Source organism: Bactrocera latifrons, unplaced genomic scaffold, assembly GCF_001853355.1.
Source record: "Bactrocera latifrons isolate USDA-ARS-PBARC rearing strain unplaced genomic scaffold, ASM185335v1 scaffold_0, whole genome shotgun sequence".
In the NCBI taxonomy this organism is placed as follows: Eukaryota; Metazoa; Arthropoda; class Insecta; order Diptera; family Tephritidae; genus Bactrocera; species Bactrocera latifrons.
The window spans coordinates 4,128,926-4,149,489 of record NW_017534406.1 but is presented as its reverse complement, the minus strand read 5'-3'; the positions used below and the strand labels follow the sequence as shown (position 1 = coordinate 4,149,489).

At 36.2% G+C, this 20,564-nt stretch overlaps 1 protein-coding gene and 1 long non-coding RNA gene across 2 annotated transcripts in view; one reads left to right on the top strand and one right to left on the bottom strand.

The window, feature by feature from the left end:
• LOC108969021 overlaps nt 1–20,564 on the top strand; it is a 214,245-nt gene that overhangs the window by 47,207 nt on the left and 146,474 nt on the right. The window contains exon 2 of the long non-coding RNA XR_001993378.1: nt 20,035–20,454. This is a non-coding gene — a long non-coding RNA (uncharacterized LOC108969021). The remainder of the gene's footprint in view (nt 1–20,034; nt 20,455–20,564) is intronic.
• LOC108968349 overlaps nt 1–20,564 on the bottom strand; it is a 181,194-nt gene that overhangs the window by 141,121 nt on the left and 19,509 nt on the right. The window contains exons 3-5 of the mRNA XM_018932376.1: nt 1,770–1,867; nt 1,075–1,476; nt 518–738 (exon numbers count right to left, since the gene is read on the bottom strand). Of these exons, the coding sequence (XP_018787921.1) occupies nt 518–738; nt 1,075–1,476; nt 1,770–1,867 (721 nt within the window). The remainder of the gene's footprint in view (nt 1–517; nt 739–1,074; nt 1,477–1,769; nt 1,868–20,564) is intronic.

Sequence of the window (20,564 nt, the reverse complement as noted above, 5' to 3'; positions counted from 1 at the left end):
AAAGCGTAATAAACCCGAGTTTTTGCGTCGATAGGTAACAATGGGTGAAACAGAGCTCCTTCATTTCACTCCCAAGTCCAATCAGGATTCGAGTGGACTGCGAACGATGAACCCGCACATAAGCGTGAAAAAGTCAACAGTCTGGCAGGGTTATGCGTCTGTATTTTGAGGATGCAAATGGAAGCCTTGTTTTTTTTTTTTTTTTTTTTTTTTTTACTTTATTGCAAAAGGAAACACTTGCCATGCAATAGGCATTATTGGACCGTTTGAAGGACGTAAAACGGGCGCATTTGAAGAAATTTGAACACACATGAAAAGAAGTATGCTTCCGAGAAGAACTCACAATTTAATATTTTTTTTTTTTTTAATACTTCACAGAATAATTTTTCTTATCCTGAGGTTCCACTTCCCCTAAAATAATATATATTTTTAATTTCCGCATTCAATTCACTTGAAATTCCTTGCTGTGATATATTTATAAATAAAGATAATTGAAAATTAATTTTTTTTCACTTACATAATGCGATGATACGCATCTGGCTGGGCCTGCGTACACGTCACGGATTGCTCGGATTCCGTGGAGTCATCACGCAAGGTGGCAACTCCAAGCGGTAATATGGGTATTATAGCAGCTGTAGCAGCTGCTGCTGTTGCCGGAGGGCCCGCCACCACCGAATGATGTGTGGCTGGCGGCGGTCCAGTTATAGCCTGCGGTGATGGTGTCGTGCTTACACCCTCCTGCAAGAAATTCATATGCAAAACGCATAATAAGTAAAATATTTCAAAAGCTGGAAATAGGCTTAATAAAGGTGTGGCAGTAAAGGCAGAAAGTAACAACGGACACACGTTGAAAGGAAAAGAAATTAAACTAAGAAGTCAATCTTCGGCGCTGTCGAAACGAATTAAAATATAAACGGCGTGATGGAAGCTGCACGGAAAGGAAGCAAAAAAGCAAAAACAAAGCAAACCGCAGTTGACGCTTTAATGAGCTGTCCAAATTGGGCGCTGAACAAACGGAAATTGCAATCACGTTCACATACCAACACACATAAATGTTCATACACGGCTGCTCACCTTGATTTCGGCTGTTTCCGGTGCCGAATACCTTTTGCGCTCGTAGTGTAGCTCGCGCTCAATGGATCGACTGCGAAACGCCGGCGGACACGAACGATCTGGTGGCGTTTGTATGCGGGGCGCTGTGGTCGTGCCGCTGCTGCTGCTGCCAGCGCCAGTCACCTGCTGTTGCTGTTGCTGTTGTTGTTGCTGCTGTTGTTGCTGCTGCTGCTGCTGTTGTTGTTGTTGTTGCGACTGACCCGATGTTGTGGGCGGACTCTTCTCGCTCGAGCCGGCCTGTGACTGCTGTTGTTGTTGTTGTTGTTGTTGATGCAACTGATGTTGCTGCTTATGCTCCTCACGCTTCTGCTGTCGGCGTATTTCCAGATCGAGCAAACGCGCCTCACGTGCCTCCTTGTCGCGCTGCAAGGCACCAGAAAGAGAGAAGGAAGACTCGTAAATTCTTAGCTAACGGTTAGTAAGTGAGTGAGTGCGTTTGTGATTTATGTGGCTTGTGTGGCTTGTGTCTTTTTGTCTGCAGGTGCAAATAAAGCATTCATTAAAAACTTAAAATAAAATGAAATTGCGACAGACGCTGTGTCTTCTTTACATTTTTTCTTTCATCTTTTGTTTGTGTCTTACGTGCTGAGCCTGCTAGTTTGTGGCTGTGTGTATATGTGCTTCTGTATGTGTTTATGTGTGCGGGACTTACTCACCTTGTAATTGATGGCGTCCTGCTCCTCTTTCTTCGCTTCACGCTCGCTGCGCTGTCGGTCGCGTTGCTTCTCCTCGTCCGTTTGCGATGTTTTGCTGTCTGCAATTCAATTACAATCAAGTTTGTATCGATCAAATTTAACTAAACGAATTTCTAGATTGCATTTTTTGCTTTGCTTTTCGCAAACATCATTCACGTAATGGAAACGCAAAAAACGAAATGCTTTTATTTAAAATATTCATGCAAATGCATTCAAGACAAAGGATTGGAAAGTCAGGCATGCTTTTTACTCTAAAAAAAAATTACTTTACAAATAAAGTTCATCAAAAAAATTTAAGTTGGGTTGTCGATTTATAAAAAAGTCTAAAATATTAAACAGATTTAATCGTGCTACCAAAAGGTTTATTAGTTAATATTTTATGTAAAAAATAGCATATTATTTTGAATTTTATGTTAATGAAACATAGTTATCAACGTACAAGCCATTAATGAATACTATGATTTATCGCTGAAATATTAATTTAAAAAATAAAATTTGAAAAAAATTAAATATTTTTACTAAAGAGTTCTATCTATGAATATTTAAGCTAGTAGGTGAATTAGATAATATTTACTAAATCTAAATACTTATATGTTGGGATTTTATATCACTTCTCGTTAATGTCGCTTGTAGAATGGATACTATCACGCAAAAAGGTATATTTGTAAGCCCTGAAAAAATAATTCTCGAAGAAACCAAAATCATTTTCGACTTACATATCACCTTTTATAAGTATATGAAAGAAGAACGATAGCGAGAAACTATTTTTTAAAGACTATGTCGTCCCTCTCGAAGTAAACATCCTAGGCCCCCAATAAATTTTTTCCAATCCTCACAATCCTCAAGACAGTTTCCGGAATAGACTTCAATGCGCTTAGCGATTCACCTTTAATGTCTTCAATTGTCTCAAAACGGTTTCTCTGGAGCGGTCGTTTGAGTTTGCTGAATAGCCAGAAGTCACAGGGAGCTAAATCAGGCGATTATTGATTAAAAATTTGGTTAAAAGCTCACGAAGAATCAATGCAGTATTTGACGGTGCAATATCGTGTTGCAAGAATCTAGAGTTGTCGGCCCATAATCCCAGCTTCCTTTTAGGACAGGCTTCGCGCAAATAATACGTAACACTCAAATAGCATTCCTTATTGACAGTTTGGCCGATCAACCTTATTTTTCGACCTGCTCTCACGTGGTTTTTTCGGTTTCGGCTTACCTTTACCACGAAATTCGGCCGGTTGATCGTCTGCTTTGATATCATACATAGAAGCAAGACTCTTCGCCAGTAATAATACGTTTCATCATAACCTTTTTGTCGGAATGAATTTATTTTGCAACCAATCGTGGTTAAACCAACCTTTTTTCGTAGTGGAAGGGCTGTCTTTATAGCAATAAAGTACCGTTAGAAAAAAACATTGTTTTTAAAGACTTGTTAGAGTTACCATCATTCTTTTTTCGAATGGGTATACGTTTTTTTTTTCAGTATTTCACAGAAATACTTATAATGTCTCTATAATAATCCAGATCTTTAAAAAAAAACAAAAAACGGTGGATGCAGAAGCAATTCGAAGCCAAATTTGTAGATTTTTGCCATCGTTTTCACTGACTTATGAGAATATCGAGTTTATTGCGCTTGAACATCTGCAATCAATACTCAGAATCATCATTGTTTTTGGTCAAAAGTGAACTCCAACTTTCTCATACCCAGATATTCTTGAATGATTTGATGGTCATATTCAGTTGACATCAGTTCTTAATGTGTGCTTAGTGGGAGCACGCGTATTAACTAAAATAAGTGAATATTAACAATCGGAACGCCTGTGAACTAAAATAGAAGGAAAAAAAACAACAACAAAACAAAAGAACACATTGATTTAATGATCGATGACACTGACAGCCACGGGGCGTGTGGGGACAGCGAAGGCTGGTTCTACCTAAAGCAAGAAAGCGTATGAGCATTGATTCTTCAAAAGTAACTAAAAAATAATAAAGGATGAGTGAAGGGTCAAACAACTCAAACCGGTTTTCTGCGCTAGATTTGGACGTGTAAAGTAATAAACCCAATGCTAAGGAAAAAGAGGACTCAATGTTAACTACTGTAGTTTCTCACAAACAACCACCAATTTTTGTACCTCAAGTGAGTGATATAAATAAAATGTTGAAATGCTTTTCATTTATTATTGGTAAAGAAAATTTCAGCTACAAGTCAGGCAGATACGGACAAACGAGCGTAATGACCTCAAACAGTGATTGCTACAGAAAACTTGTTAACTATTTAGATACCAATAATATTACTTTTCATACATATCAAATGAACGAAGATAAGCCATATCGAATAGTTATAAAAAATATTCACTTCTCAACGATGATATCAAGCATGACTTAGCAAAAAACGGGCATACTGTACGAAATATTGTGAATGCAAAAAACAAAACTTTAAAATTGCCAATGTCAATATTCTTTGTTGATCTTGAACCTTCAACAAACAATAAAAAAGTATTTGACGTAAATCGCTTATGCAATGCCGTAGTCAAGATTGAGCCACCTATAAAATTTAACGATTTGGTACAATCCCACCGCCGTCATGAGTTCGGCCATACAAAGCAATATTGCAAAAAGCCTTATAGATGTGTAAAGTGTGCACTAGACCATCCTTCGTCTCATTGTTCAAAAGATACAACGAAATGCTTCCATTGCCTTCAAAATCATACCGCCAATAACAAAGGTTGTAAAATTTATCAGGAGTTAGTGTCAAAAACAGACTCGCTTAATAATAAGACAAGGCCTTACTTGGCTAAACTTACAAATGACGAACAACAAAACCATAAAAACGTTAGCTATGCTGATGTAACAAGAGGACAACTTAGTTCTACTACAACCACAGTATGCCATGAAAAAGTTGACAAACCCGAAGAATTGATTGTCAAACAAATTTAGTTAACCACAACACTAATAAATATGATGTCTTCTCTCTTAACTAAGCTATGCAATTAAGTCTAAAAATAGCGATTTGTAATGCCAATGGAGTAAGCAGCCATAGACTGGAAGTTGAATATTTTATAAAAACTAACAATATAGATATATTACTGGTTTCAGAAACCCACTTCACCGCTAAATCCTATTTTAAAATTAATGGATTCGATCTCATTACTTCAAACCACCCCGATGGTAAAGCAGACGGTGGTTCGGCAATTCTTATAAAATCATCACTAAAACACATCGTTTTAGAGCCAGTTTCAGTGCCATCAATTCAAGTAGCTTCTTTGAAAATCCAGACCGGCAGTGGAGTGATTGTTATAACTTCTGTATATCTTCCACCTCGATTCAATATAATCAAAGAAACTTTTAAATCATTTTTCGACAAAATGCGTCCCAGATTTTTTAGCCGGAGCTGATTTCAATGCCAAACATCCATGGTGGGGTTCACGCCTTACGATCTCAAAAAAGCTTAAATGTTTTATCTGCTGGCAGACCCACATACTGGCCGACTGAACAAAATTCCGGATCTAATGGACTTCGCAAATTATACCGGCATAAACCCACAACATCTAAAAATTTCGAATAATGAAGATATGAGCGCAGATCATTCCGCTCTCATTACCAATATGAATATGCCTGTGGTTGTCACATCCCGAAAGCAGCGTTCTTTAACTAAAAGATCGAACGTACGATTTTTCCAAACTTGGTTGGAGTGCCACGTAAACCTTAACATGGAAATAATAACAAAACGAGACTTAGAAGACGCTGTGGAAAACTTCACCCAAAAAATACAACAAGCCGCTTCCTTAGCTTCTCCTCTTAATTCATCTAAACCATACTGTACCAACAATGTGCCATATTCAGATGAAGTAGCGCAGATGGTACAAAATAAAAGACGACTTCGAAGGATCTCGCAGAATAGCAGAAATCCGGTTGACAAAACCAGGCTAAACAAGGCAATTAAAGAAATAAAATCCACGTTGGCAGAGCTGAAAGAAGCATCTATTTCTTAAGAATGCTGATCCAAATAAAAACATGAATACAATCTGTGGAAAGCTACTAAATACCTGAAACGTCCTCCGAAAAAAAAGATGAAAACAACTCTCTGTGTAGATCTGACAAAAGAAAAGCCGACGCGTTTGGCAACCACCTTGCGAATACTTTCAAGCCTTTTGCTCTCAATACTGACCATCAGCGCCAAAATGTTCAGACTTTTCTTGAGAATCCATGTCAAATAAATACGCCAATACATTACGTTAAACTGACTGAAGTACAATCAGAAGTGTCACAGTTGAAACTTTCTATATCGAATGGCCCAGATAATATTGATGCATGGACAATCAAATAATTACCAAGGAAATGCCTGCTATTCTTAGTTTTAATCTTTGGTTTTAGGCTAAGTCACTTTCCTACGCAATGGAAATGTGCCGAAATTATAATAATTCCGAAGCTAAACGAGCCCGAGAACGAAATAACCTCTTATAGACCAATAAGTTTGCTGACAATATTCTCTAAAATATTCGAAAGAATATTTCTTCGTCGATTGTTGCCAGTTTTAGATCCCAGACCATCAATTTGGATTCAGGCAACTACATGGAACCCCTCAGTGCCACAGAATGGTAAAAACCCTATTATTGTTTGGCAGTTTTCTTAGACATTCAACAAGCCTTCGATAGAGTCTGGCATGAGGGGTTGTTATTTAAAATAAAAATGAAACTACAAGCTCAATTCTACCTATTTCTTCGGTCATACCAAGATTGCAGACATTTTTACGCTAGCATTAATGATGACGCACCCGACATATAATATACGCAAGGCAGCGTGCTTGGCACAACGCTGTACACGATTTTCACTACCGATATGCCAATAATACACGACGAAAATATAACTGTTGCCACTTATGTGGACGACACCACCATTCTTGCATCTGCTTACTCTGCAAACGTAGCGTCTGAAACTGTTCAAAAACAACTGAACGCAGTTGAATCCTGGCTTTAAAATTGGAACATTATGGTAAATGAAAAAAATCAGCGCATGTTACCTTCACCATGAAAGCAGTAGATTGCCCCAGCGTCAATCTCAATCAAACAATTATTGCAGTATGCATTAGCACTAAGTACATACCTCGGGATGCACTTAGACAGAAGACTAACATGGTAGCAACATATAAAAATAAAACGAGATCAGTTACAAATCAAGACGAGAAAAATGTACTGGCTACTGGGTCCCAAATCGAAACTTAGTCTCAAAAATAACGTGATCCTATATAAAAGCATTCCAAAACCGATTTGGGCATATGGCATACAAAGCTGGGGAACTGCAAGTAAATCGAACGTAGAACTAATTCAAAGATATCAGTCGAAAATACTCAGCTTGATTGCAAACGCTCCATGTTACATCAAAAATATTAACTTACACAAAGGTCTTGAAATATATACGGTGAAGAACGAGATTCAGAAACTCAGTTCAAGATATCTTAATCGCCTAAGCTGTCACCCCAACATACATGTCATTAACCTACTGGACAACAGTGAAGATACTCGCCGACTGCAAAGGTTACATCCCTTAGACTTACCATTTAGATCTTAAGTTTAACTGAATCAACTAAATTGTAAAGTATATAAAGTGAATCCTAGATATAATAACATTTGCATATTGTCACACGACAGATTGTAAATAAAAGGAAATTAATAAAAAAAAAAATCTTTAGATTGCCTGATATCACGAACAACTTCACTTTGTGGTCATCCAAAATTATTTTGTGGACCTTCTTGGGATTTTTAACAACTGGTAACAACCTCTTTTGAGCGTCCACAGCATTCACCAACTTTAATGCTCATATCGCCTCTTCTAAACTTAGCATAACCATCCTGGATGATTGTCTTTTTCTAGGGCAGTGTCTGAAAACTCGTCATCTAGCTTGTGCTTTAACTGGCAATCCATGAAATCAAGTTTATAATAATTACAATAATCATATCAATGCCAGTTTTAATATATGTATTGTATTGTATAATAATGAAAAGCTCAAAAAGGGCCGAATATTTTATTCCCCACTACATCATATTTATTATATCTAACTATATTATGTACATGTTGATATATGTGCAATACATCTCTACATGAGCTACCGGAAATTATGTTGCATTTGCATTTTGACCGCTATTCGCTCTAAATAATTAATTTTGCTTTGCTGATAGAATCAATTAGCGTCTGATTAAAAATTAAATCAAATAAATAGGAAATAAACGTCAAGAAATGAACATTCATAAAATATGCCTGTACAAAAAGCAAAAGCTAGCCACACGCACACATACACACACACACACACACATTGTAATTTTCTGTTACCCCAGAGACGACACAATTAATTGCGTTTGGTTTGGCCGCTATGGGATAGTAATTGATTTTATGTGTTTTTATATTTATAAAGGATATATGTACATATGTGTTTCAACATTAACTATCGCTTATATTTTGTGAGTATGCATGACAAACTTGTAGGGCGAGAGTTGCAACCCACGCAACATAGGGCGGCTTTCATACGCTTAACGACAGATGAGTAAAGTATAAAAGTAATAATTGCGTAATTAATGGATAATCATTAAAACCTGATCATGTGAGTACTCCGGTTATTACATTTATTTTTGTAATTTATTACTGACTGTTTTACTCCTACTTAAATGAAGAATACAATTACAAAATAAAAGCAGTGAAATCAAAACGGGCGCCCTATAATAAATATTGGTCAAAATAGCTGCGGTAATGTGTGCGCCTCATAAAACAGTAACATATTATCACTAATCAGATGCCGACCTAATGACTGTGAAGTGTTTTCAGAAATATGAAAAACGTTAAAAAGCAATATTGTAACGGAAATCGCCACTAGTTAATAGCAAATTGATCAAAAGATTTTGGTAGTAAGATCTATTTAGGATAATGGCAAGAGACGCAAAGCACTCAGTTGTACTCAAAAAATGTAAATGATACTTCAAAAAAATGTATTTCTTTAAGTTAGTGACATTCTTCATTTAGGGGGGAGCCTGCTTAGGGGCTTTAAGAAACCTATTTCTTTTTTTTAGGATTTTTTGGGGAAGAAAGAAATAATCGATTTAGCGAAATTTCTAGGGTTTATAGTTATATATTTAGACTCATCCAGCCTGACGGCGGGCAGGTCGCAACTTCTATCGGAAACAAAAAATTCAAAAAGATTCATATTTTTTAATAACTTACGCTCTAGTTAAACTAAGAAAATTCAAAACAAAAAAAAAGTTTGTTTTGGACAAAATTTTTTTACTTTATTCTGCTGTTTAAAAATATATTCAAACTTGACTTTTCTTAGTTTTTTTTTTAGTTTAAAAAGAAGATAATTTAATGCCAAAGGTAATAAACTTATTTTCCCCGCCAATTACGAAAAATCGTAAAAATTAAAAACCGAGAAATCGCGCGTCAAAGTTAACGCTTTCTGCCCAAGCGCTCATATATCTGCTACACGCCCGGTCACTATTTCCCTTTTAGTTTCGAAAATATTTCGAATTTCCATCTATAACTTTGGATATTTTGTAAACAGATTTAAGCAAAAAAAAGATCGATTTTTTAAGCCTCTAAAGCAAGCTTTCCCCTTAATTAATATGCCTAATATGAGCACAATCTGTCAAACAATTTGTTTATAGGAGCTGCTTAAGTCGTTACACTTCAGTAGTGCGTTGCCATTTTTACAATAGATAAAAATATCGAACAAAGTATTTTTCTCAAATTTTGTATTTCCAATCAAATTTCGCCGTTAGAAAAGACTTACGTTGATTTAGTTTTATCAAAATCACAAGCCTACGAGTGGTACAAAGCCCTCAAGCGCGGTCGAGGGATCGTTAAAGACATGCCTCGTTCTAGATGACCTTCGGCGTCCTCAGCTCATGAAAATATAAAAATAAAAAAAAGTGAAGAATGTGGTGCTTAAAAATTGGCAGGCAAGTGTTAGAGTGCTACAATGAGAGTTCGACATCTCTCGCTATTGAGCCATGATTGTAACAGAATTTAAAGCCAAAAATGCTATGAACCATCCATCGATCAACCGCCTTATTTACCAGATTTGGCTCCGCGTGATTTTCTTTTGTTTCGCAAACTAAAATTGCTGCTCCGTGAAACCCGTTTTCAGTCGATCCAAGAAATAATACAAAGATCGCTGAAGGAGCTGAAGGCCATCCCAAAAAGTGCTTATCAAAAGTGCTTCGAGGACTGGAAAAATCGTCATCACATAATTCTGATTGCATTTGTTTTTCGCCAATCAGGGTTCTCAGAACCCTAAAATAGGCAATTTTATTGATTAACAAACCCACCAAGCTATTATTATTTTTGAAATATTGTTCAGTAATGAAGAAGAGACAATACCATAAATGAGGCTTGCACCCCGACTTAAGTTCTATTGTGCCCCTGAAGGAACGCTGTTCTATCGTCTAATGATCCATGTTTACTTAACCTAAACTGTCGGCTGTGTTATATACTCTTTGAACATGTTGCTAGAGAGTATGCATCACCTAAAACTAAACGAGATAGATATAGAGCTATCTATATATAAATGATGGGAATGAAGAGACGAGTTGAACTGAGTCCGTCCGTGCATGCTGCAACTTGAGTGAAAATTGAGATGTCTTGATGAAAGCGGAGTTCGTAAATGGGCGTAATCAGATCATTCCCACGTCCACAAAACGCCATTAATCGAAAACTTATAAAAGGCTATAATTAAGCTCTTAATTGAGATATATAACTGTAATTTGTCACAGGGAATCTCAGTAGCAAGGAACGCTTCTAAGCTGAAAATTTTGAAAAGTTTTGGTTTAATGTAGATATATCGTAACCCGCTAAAGCTATAGTAACCAAAATCGCACACGATAAATCACTTTAGGATTGTATTAATGAATAAAATCGGACCCAATTTTAAGTGAAATCACATATCTCGTGACTTGTTCGACCAATTTCGACTAAATTGAGACCATGGTATTCTTCTCACATTCCTATGCCACCGTGTGAGAATGGGCGAATCGGACTACAACCATGCCTACTTCCAACATAGCACAATTTTATATGCCACTTGATTCTTTCACTTTCCAGTACACAAATCGAGAAGTATTTAATATAACGGGATGAAATTTTGCACGAATAATGCCAGCTTATGACCAGAAATTTACCAAATCCAACAAAACTGTTTAAGCCTCTAGGTAACGAATATTTGGACCCCAGTACTTAAAGCTGACTTTTTACCGAAAATATTGGTCAATGTGTGGATATATAATTGATAATTAGAGAGAAACCTTTCCTGTTACTAGTTTGTCTGTGTGCTGGAAATGTGTTGAATCGGGTCTTACTTATACTTCCATTGGCCCCCATTTAACAAATTTAAAGATTTTCGAACTGGCTGGGGTGGCTTTGTACCGCATATATCGGCCGGTATGTGAGTTGTCTTAATACAATTGAGTTAGCATGTTGACCTTAGCTTACATAATACAATTTGTATTAAATTTTACGAAATTCCTAATAAATTCCCTTAGGCATTTCCATATCGACCGCGCTTACTTACAATCATATATATTGCGTTGTTGTTTCTGCGCCGATTGTTGTTTTTGGTATTTATGTTGCTGTTGTTGTGGTTGCGGGTTTGTTGGTGGTGACTGCGGCGGACCTTGCGGAAATTTACGTTGAGACGAGCGCACATTCATTAAATACTTGGATAAGTTCGGTGGTGGCACCATGTTGCACACACAATTTTTAAGCTTTTCAAAAAATATGAAATATGAAGCACACGCACACACCGGTAAAAATAGGCTCGTGGTCACATTTAACTTTCATTTTTAGAAATACGATGTGAGAGTTGAAAAAAAATATAAAAATATATATATATGTATATATATATTTTTTTTATATCTTTACAAGCATTTTGCATGTCACACTCTCCAACACGCACTCGAAATATTTATTTTTATCGGCACCATTTTGTATGCACACTTTGTTTCATCAATATTTAACCGTTATTCAAAACGCGAGCATAAGAACAATATATAGTATGCTGGCGGCACGCAGCACGCAGCCTTTACGCGGCAGGAAATCAAACAAAGTGACCAACAACGCTGTCCGTCTTCTATTCTCGCATTCCACTGTCTGGCAATAACTGTAATTGCAACTATAATGAGCCGTTAGCACAGCCGGCTCTTGTGTTGCCCTCACCGAGTCACCGCTCAGCTGTCGTGGTGGCGCAGCGCGTGCTTGCAACCACACACACACATACGCGACTCAGCGACGAAATAAAGCGGCTAAAATACGCTACGGCGACGCGCATTCGCCACTGTCAATGCGAGATAATGGCGCAACACTCGGTCACATACTGGCTTTTTGACCCACTCAGTGTGTCTAGTTATGTGCTTGCTTACCGTTAAGCGAAACGCTGAAGCCACCGCCGATTCGACAGTCGTGACGGTTTTTCGCTAGATTAGCGCTGGTGAATGTGCCGGCATTCCGCGGCAGTGTGTGTTGGCCGCGGTGCTGTGTTTAACTGCACATGTGTCATTTGCTGACCTGTTTGATTAGCTGTGCCGAGTATTCTTGCTACGCTATTTTTATCAACCGTTAGATATTTGTTTACATATATATAACGTAAATAGATGAGTAGTGAGGAAACAAATGCATACATATGTACGCACATATGTATTATATATCCGTATCCGTATAAGCACAGTGTGCAATTTCTGTGATTTATTGATGAAAATTTATAATTTCTGATGTGACAATGAACATCGAATACAGATTCTGGCGTGCTTAATGTGACTACCTGTTGACGAAAGCCTTGTCCCACGGCGCTCAAGAGCACAACGGATCAAATCAATGCGTTGATAAGCGCCCTAAAAATGCCAGGCAATACCATTTGACAGTGTGGAATGAACACACCAACCTTGGTAGGATTCGAGGCACATCTAAAACCTCTGCCGTACTTTGCGTCCGGCAGCCGGTTGTAATGCAACTCCACATCCAACTGATAAAGTGTCTTTTTCTTCCCGCATTTGGATTTTAACCACAACCACCACGATAGTCCCCAGGAGGCCAGTCCAAATAAGCTGGTTAGTACAATCTGCAAGAGCTCCTGCTCCCCGTGGTACCAGAATTAAGGCTCCAGCTGAAACTTCCACCACGGAGCTTCCATACTGCCGCCAGGATTTGTACTCCATACGCACATTACACGCACACGATATTCACACAAGATGCTAACCCTAATAGCCAGTTAAAAGCCTTCGATTCACGTGCAAACGATCTTAACGTCCATGAATCCAGCAAGTCCCCATACCACCCAGATCCCTAACGTCTATGATGTAAAAATGCATTCGGATGCACGTAAGCAGAAAGCCCAGACTCAGATAGAGTCTGAAGTTTGGGTTAGCCTCAACAAATATAATGTCCCGGATGTACTCGTAAGTCACTCGATCGTTAGGACTTTTTGTGCATTTTCACCTACATCTGACCCTTTCATCTAGAATAATCCTGCTCCTGCTTAGATATCCCTCCCTCTCCACATCATCATTGAAAATCTAGTCATTCCGCAACACGGACAGACTTAAGCCCCGCCTTAATCTGATTGCAACAGCACGCTGCATGACCATCAGGTCCAGAGTGGGTGCACCTAACAAAACCTGCATAGCAACGTTGGGGCACAGGCTACAAAGAAGCAATGTATACCATATATGATGCGAATAGCACGACATCCGAGATCACTCCGCAGAATGTGTCGTACTTTGCCTACGGTTGCCTGCAGTCGCTCCATCACATGCCAAGTGTAAAGTGAATCATATTCCTTCACACATGGTCAGCCACAGATACTTGACTTGCGTGACATACCTAATCTTGACCCCCTTCATCGGACAATCAGAAGACGAAGCGGCGACAATCTGCTCTTAAGCAGCATTATCACCATTTATTTTATTGAAATGTCCATCATCGCTTAGATGGCCACCCAAGTATTTAAAATTTCTAAAAATTGTACTCCCGTCCGCTCTAACTCAGATCTCAAATGAGAAGAATACTTTATTTAAGCGGTATTCCAATTCCTGCTCTACCTTTCTGTTTCGTTCGACCGCTGGTGAAGTTTGTACGACTCGCTGCTCTGTAGCGCTTGATGAATCAAAGTCAGATAATGAAAATTAGGTACCGATTACATGATGATCTTCAGTAAGAGTTAATCGTTTCGTACAGCAGCTTAGCGAATACCCAGCTTTAAGGAATCACTCTTTCATATAACTACATAAGTGGCATATTGACTAAGCAACCAACTTAAAAGCACTTCCAGGCTGTCAGCCTGTCGGTCTGTCTGTATATACCCGAGCTATGTAGTGCTCAGCTCTTGAGATATCGAGCTTAAGTTTTGCTCACATTCTTTTCCCCTCATGTTCTGATCAATATTTTTAAACAGTTATTCGGGTATATGACTACTGTTACCACTGAGACCATACTCACCCTAAACAGCACCTCTTCTTTATTTCTACGTTTTGTGTCCCGCTGGACAGATTTAGTATTCAAAAACATAAGCAGAATAAGTCCCTAAAAGTTCCTCCGCCTAGCGTGATGAGTCCAAGCCATCATTTATTTTACAGTCTCTATTTTCCTATATATGGTAGCAAGTAAAGACTCTTAAGCATTTTTCGCATTCCAATCCACGTAATACAAGAATTTTCATTGAGTTCGAGAGCACGACGTCAAATCGATATACTTAGTTTCCCCCCAAATGCCTAAAAAGCTCACGTGCGCCAGTATATTGCGCGGTCGGTGACAGAACCGAACCACAATCCATGCAACTATACACTACTGTCTGCATATATACATGCATGATACCTTCAAAAACAATTTCCTATATGTTCTTTTCATATTCACATAAGGAAATGCACAATAACGGGGTTAGACCTGTGACAGCAACTGTCAAAATGGTTTGGCGTCGCTTGTTCGCAGAAGAACTCAAGAGAATTTGCAAATAAGGTGACGCTAAGAAAGGTATGCTACGATAACAAAAACAATTTTCTATACAAAAAATCATAACCACTTGAGCTAAGCAATATGGCAAAGTAAAGCAAGAAATTTCCACGAATAAAATCACAAACATTTAAGTTACGTATACGCCCGGGCACACTATATATTATACATGCATGTGCGTGTAAAAGGCATTTGGATAGAGTTAAAACAAGCACTGAGTAGCCACTACTATGGACACAAAAATAAAATATAATAGAACTGTATAAATATATATACAGTTAGCTGCACCCGCAAATCGCTTCTTTGAAATGTTTACACACCCAAATGACACAAGCAGTCATACAAGTTCTCCCATGTCAGGTTAATACACAAACTAACACACATATGTGTATTCGAAAAATAATAACTTTTGTGACACAAAAATATATATGCACGTTTTCCGTTAAATACATACTGCCAATGTTACTTACATGCATTTATTTATATATGTGGACTTGCTTTCCTTTTGTGTCTTTCGCCAGCGATTTACAAATTTAGACTCAAACGGCAGTGACAGGTTAATAGCTTATGACAGGGATGTGTGTGTGTGTGTGTGTAGTTGGGGCTTTTAGAATTTGTAAATAAGTATGAATAACAAATAAATTTTTACTGCACTCAAATAATATGTTAGAATAAAATCAATAAACATTTCTGGTTCACAATACGATGCCCACAATCACACATGTAGCTGGAGAACAGTAGGACGGTAGCAGAAATGTGCATAGGCAAGGTAATAATTTGGCATCGATTTTCAATATGCAGAAATGTCTGACAGAAAAATTAGTTTCGCAATATAATTGCGAAACCATTTTCTTAGTAAGACTTTATATGCCGCGTTGCAAAAATTACAATTTTCTATGAATAAGAAAAACATTTTTTTTCTTCTTTATCTAATAACTAGTATTTACTGAGATAACTTCACTACTATTGAGAAATATTGTTACATGAACTGAACATTTAATTGGAGGAAATTTTACGATTTTATGACCCTTTAATTTCTACAACTATCTATAGCAAAGAGTTTACACTGGGAGTAAAAATTACTTCAATTAGTGTCTGATATACTTTGACAAATTAACTAGACGAATATTATATTGAAAGGAATGAACCACTCATTGATATTTCTGTTGAAAAGTGAATATTCAAAATATATGATATGTGAGTAGGGTGGAGTCACTGGACAAGAGGCGCTTTTTCATGGATCGATTGAAGCTCAAAAAGCTGATTAAAGGGACAGTCTACTGTCGGGAGCTCCCAGTCAACTCTTATTTCAAACTGCCAGACTATAATAGTATCATTCCAGCACTACCATAGTATCATTCCAGCAGAAGTGGCAGCCAGCAAGGTAGCAGCAGATGAGTTTCACCGAAGTGCTGCTTCTTTTACAGAGGTATGCAACCACTCCGAAATCCGAGCTGCTATACAGGCCTTGAGCTCGCTGATAGTCACTCTCTGCTCACAAAAAATAACATCAACCTGATTCTTGTGATGCGTAGTAGAGAAAGTTGATCTTCTTTCTAAAAAAGTGTTCTATGAATATGAATTTATGGTCATAGACTATTAATTGCTTCTTACTTTGTACACTGAAAAATTCAAATGGAATTTAAAATTATGTTGTATGGGAAGTAAGCGTCGCTGAACAAAACTATTATACCCTCTAGCAACTCTTTATTAGCATTGATGTTAAAAAACTGCAATGTAATTTGTTCTGTTTATGCTAACGTAAACCCGCCGAGTGATTCTCTGTAACAGGAATGTTACATATTTGCACATACAACAAAGCAGTTGTTGTCTCGTCATCACGAAGCAGTGGAGCAGCACTGCAGACTGAATGACCGAATGCTAATACAACTTCATTCATGTTCGTTAACATTCTCTGTTTGGTAGTCGTATGTTGGTAAGTGCGCTTCGGTACGTGATCGCGAACAAAGTTTGTAAAAAAGTAATAAATTAATAATTTAGTGAAGTTTTTTAAGTATTATTTAATAATTATTTGAATTTCTGAATCTAAAGTAATAAGTGCGTGTTAATTAATAGAAGTGAAAGTGTGCAAATGTAATTTAGCAAAGCACTGCACAATTTATTGGTTTGGCAAACATGTTTCAGCATGCTCGTATGGAAAGCACACGAAAGATTTCCAACTGCGCGTTATGAATGCAGCAAATATGTATGTACATATACATACATACATATGTACATATGTATTGTAGTAAATCGAAGTTTAGTGAGAAATGTATTAATAGTGATATTAAAATTAAATTTTTTTTATTATTCGCTCGAAGCGTTTAAAATATCTGGCGTACTACATATATGTATATTTAATTGAAAGAAATTAAATATGTGCAGATAATAAAAATTAAGGGTGAGCGCGCATATACATATATATATTTATGTATGTATTTCTGTTTTGTATTAAAACTGTTTATAGTGATACATAAATACATACATATTTATGTTAGTATAATTTAAATACATTAAGATGTAAAACGTCAACCAGTGAATGAGTTATATAGAGTGTATGTATGTATATGTATGTATGTATGTATGTAAAATTGCTTAGATTCTGATACTCTCGTTGACGTTTTACATCTTAAGATATTTCTCTGGCTTTGATTTTTGCAGGTTGCAAGTGTATAAAATGTTCCATCCGAATTTAACCCTTTCTTACTTGTTTTGTTTGGTTGTTATTCTCGAAAAAATATTGAAATTGGAAATTAAGACATATCTACTATATGATGTTCAGGCCAAGCTATTCCGTTAAGCTGCAGTTATCGTATCTATATTATTATAAAAGATTATGAATTATTCTACGCTTTGCTCTACGTTTCATGTTTACGAATTATGCTTCAAAAATGCAATTAAAATAACATATAATATTGTGTAGTGGTAATTTATGTAAAATATCCACATTTTTGGTATCCCCAAATATTCCATATAAAAGGGAAGTGATAACACCAAAAAAAATCGCTTGAAGAATATTGAGTAGAAATTGCAAAAAATAAGCTTTTCAATGAATATCCAAGTGCCTTATTTACCCTTCAGACTTTCTGTCTCCCTATGCTATCGCTGTTTTTAAAGTTCAAATCTCGAAATGCGTCAGGTTCCAATTGCAGTCACAGAAAGAAGAACACCGAACAATGAAATAAAGAGAATTAAAATTTAAAACTTTTAGAATTCGAAGAACCAAATCCCCAACATTTTGGTTTTTTCTTTCGTTGTGTTGATATAGCATGTACATACTATATAGTACATATGATGCGAAGTGTGATAAAATTTGAATTATGTCTGTAGCAGCCGCTAATGTGAAATAAAATGAATGAATTTGTTCGTGATTTCTTGGCCAAAAACAACACCGTAACGATGCCGCAGCCTACAGATTCGTGAGAAATGACGTGTGACTTTTCGGTATTTCCAAAAAAGAGGGAACCTTAAAGAGCCATCGCTTACAAGATAGATGAAAATCGCTGAAAAATCCCATTTGAGAAGTGTTTCGACAAATGGGGACTCTTTTCAAGGAGAAAATGAAAAGCAAAAATTCCCGTAATTTTTTGAAGCCATGAAAAGTTTTATAAAATTAATAAGCCTACATATTTTTCCTACCTACATAGCATACAATTTCTACAACAAAATCGGTTTTATTTTCCCATTATCTGCTGATTGATCGCAGCAAATTTTTGAAAAGTTATATTTTTAACAATCGTTTAGTATCTATATCTATTAATACCGGAGAAGGGGGATAATTTTTTTTTTATTAAAAAACAATAAAGTTTCGTAGCCAAAACACATAATGTAGGCAAATTACAAAGATCTGTTATTTGGAGTTTCTAGTCTTAAAATTTTAAAAGTCGAAACTTTTTGCTTTCATATATCTTATATTACAAATATAGCTCTTAAACGGATTTTACGGATAAAACTTTAAATTATTTTTAAAGTTGTGGCTGTTTTACTTATAGAAATACGAAAAGTTATTAAGCAATATTTTTTTTTTTTCAACATACATATGTACTCATATTTGAAATGAAATAATCTAGTTATTGAACAAAGAATATTTTTTTTTTCTTTTTTCATTATAACGAAATTTTTCGTGTTAAAAAATTTCCCCAAAAAGTCTGCCAAAAATTAATATAAACTGATTACTAATTCGAAATATTTTTAAAATTTTTGTGGAATAGTTTTCTTGTCTTAAAATGTGAATAAAAATTATTATTCGTGAATAGATGGTAAATTATGTATCTTTGCTTCAATTACCAAAGACCTCTCGAAATTCGGGCTTCTAGATTAGAATGCACCCTTTACAACATTTTTTATCATATTTTATTTGGATACTAAAGAATAAAAGCACTAATAGATACTATTCACTATATTGGCTCCCAAACTGTTAAAATATGTCATTTCTCAACTCACATTTGAAAAAGATTATTGAACAGTTTTTGAAGCATAAGTACTTGCAAGCGTGCACATTCATAATTACAACAGTTTGAGCACCACCACAAATTGAACTTAACGCCAAGGTTCATGCGGATTATAAAATTAGAAAGTATAAAAAGATCTACAGGATGCACTCCACATCAGCTTTTTTCAATTTGTTAACTGCGAAAAAAGCCCACCAAAGGAAATCAACTAGGCACAGGGGCGTTGCGTGCGCAGCTTACAAATTTATGGCTACACAACTGAAAGGAGTATCAAATTTGATTAAGAAACACTAGTCATATATTAGAAATCACTACATATAAAATGCTGTCGTTCTAATATCATGGAACAGTATTGCACTTCCAATGGGAAACTGGAAATTTTACCATTAACAATCGGGGTTGAATTTCTTTGCAGCTTTCAGTGAGAACTTAAATACAAAAACTAGGTGGCGCTAAATTTTAATTCTTATCAAACCATACAAACGATTTATCAAGATTCGATTGTATTTATTTATACATATATTTTATTTGAAATAAAATTTCCTAACGATTTTGAAAAATTACCTCAACAAGTGACACAGGATCAAATTAACACTTTTTGTAATATGTGTAGTAAAAGCAATCCAATCTTACAACAATCTTCGCTGGGTGGCACCAAGCATGCACCAAAAATTCTGTTAGCGCTTCTGGTGAATTAAAAAGTCCAATTTCACCTATTCTATATTAATGTTCTTCATTCAATTATATCTGCGTATTTAAATATACTGACATATTTGTAATTTTAAATTTTTTCATCATTTCAGATTTATATAAATAAATATCTTAGTAGTTCAGTGTGAATTTAATACGTCAAACAATTTGATTGTAAATACAGCTCTCCGCATTGGAAACTTTTCGTCGCCACTTTTGCGTTCCAAGCAGTTCCGAAACTACATATGTATTTCGCCACCGCGTCTGTTTAAATCCGTGAAAATTGTGAGAATCCTTGAGTTTTAATTTTGGAGCGAGTTTAAGTGTTAGTGCTCGTGTTAATTTGTAATTAAACGAAATTAAAGTAGTCGTCGCATTTTTCCCTCGGTTTTTTGGCCATTAAATAAAGTGCGTTCGTGTCGTTGCGGTAAAAAGATTGGTGAAAGGTTAACTCAGGAAAATCACTTAAACATCTGTGTTAAGGCTTTGAAAACTTTTTATGGAACAATTTAGTCATAACACCTCACAGTAAGGTAAGTTTTTGGACAGGATTATTATATCAAATATTAATGATAAATGATAATATTTTTTTTAAATATTTTTTATAGGTGTTTTTTTTAAATATTTTTTCCTAGTAGTTTCG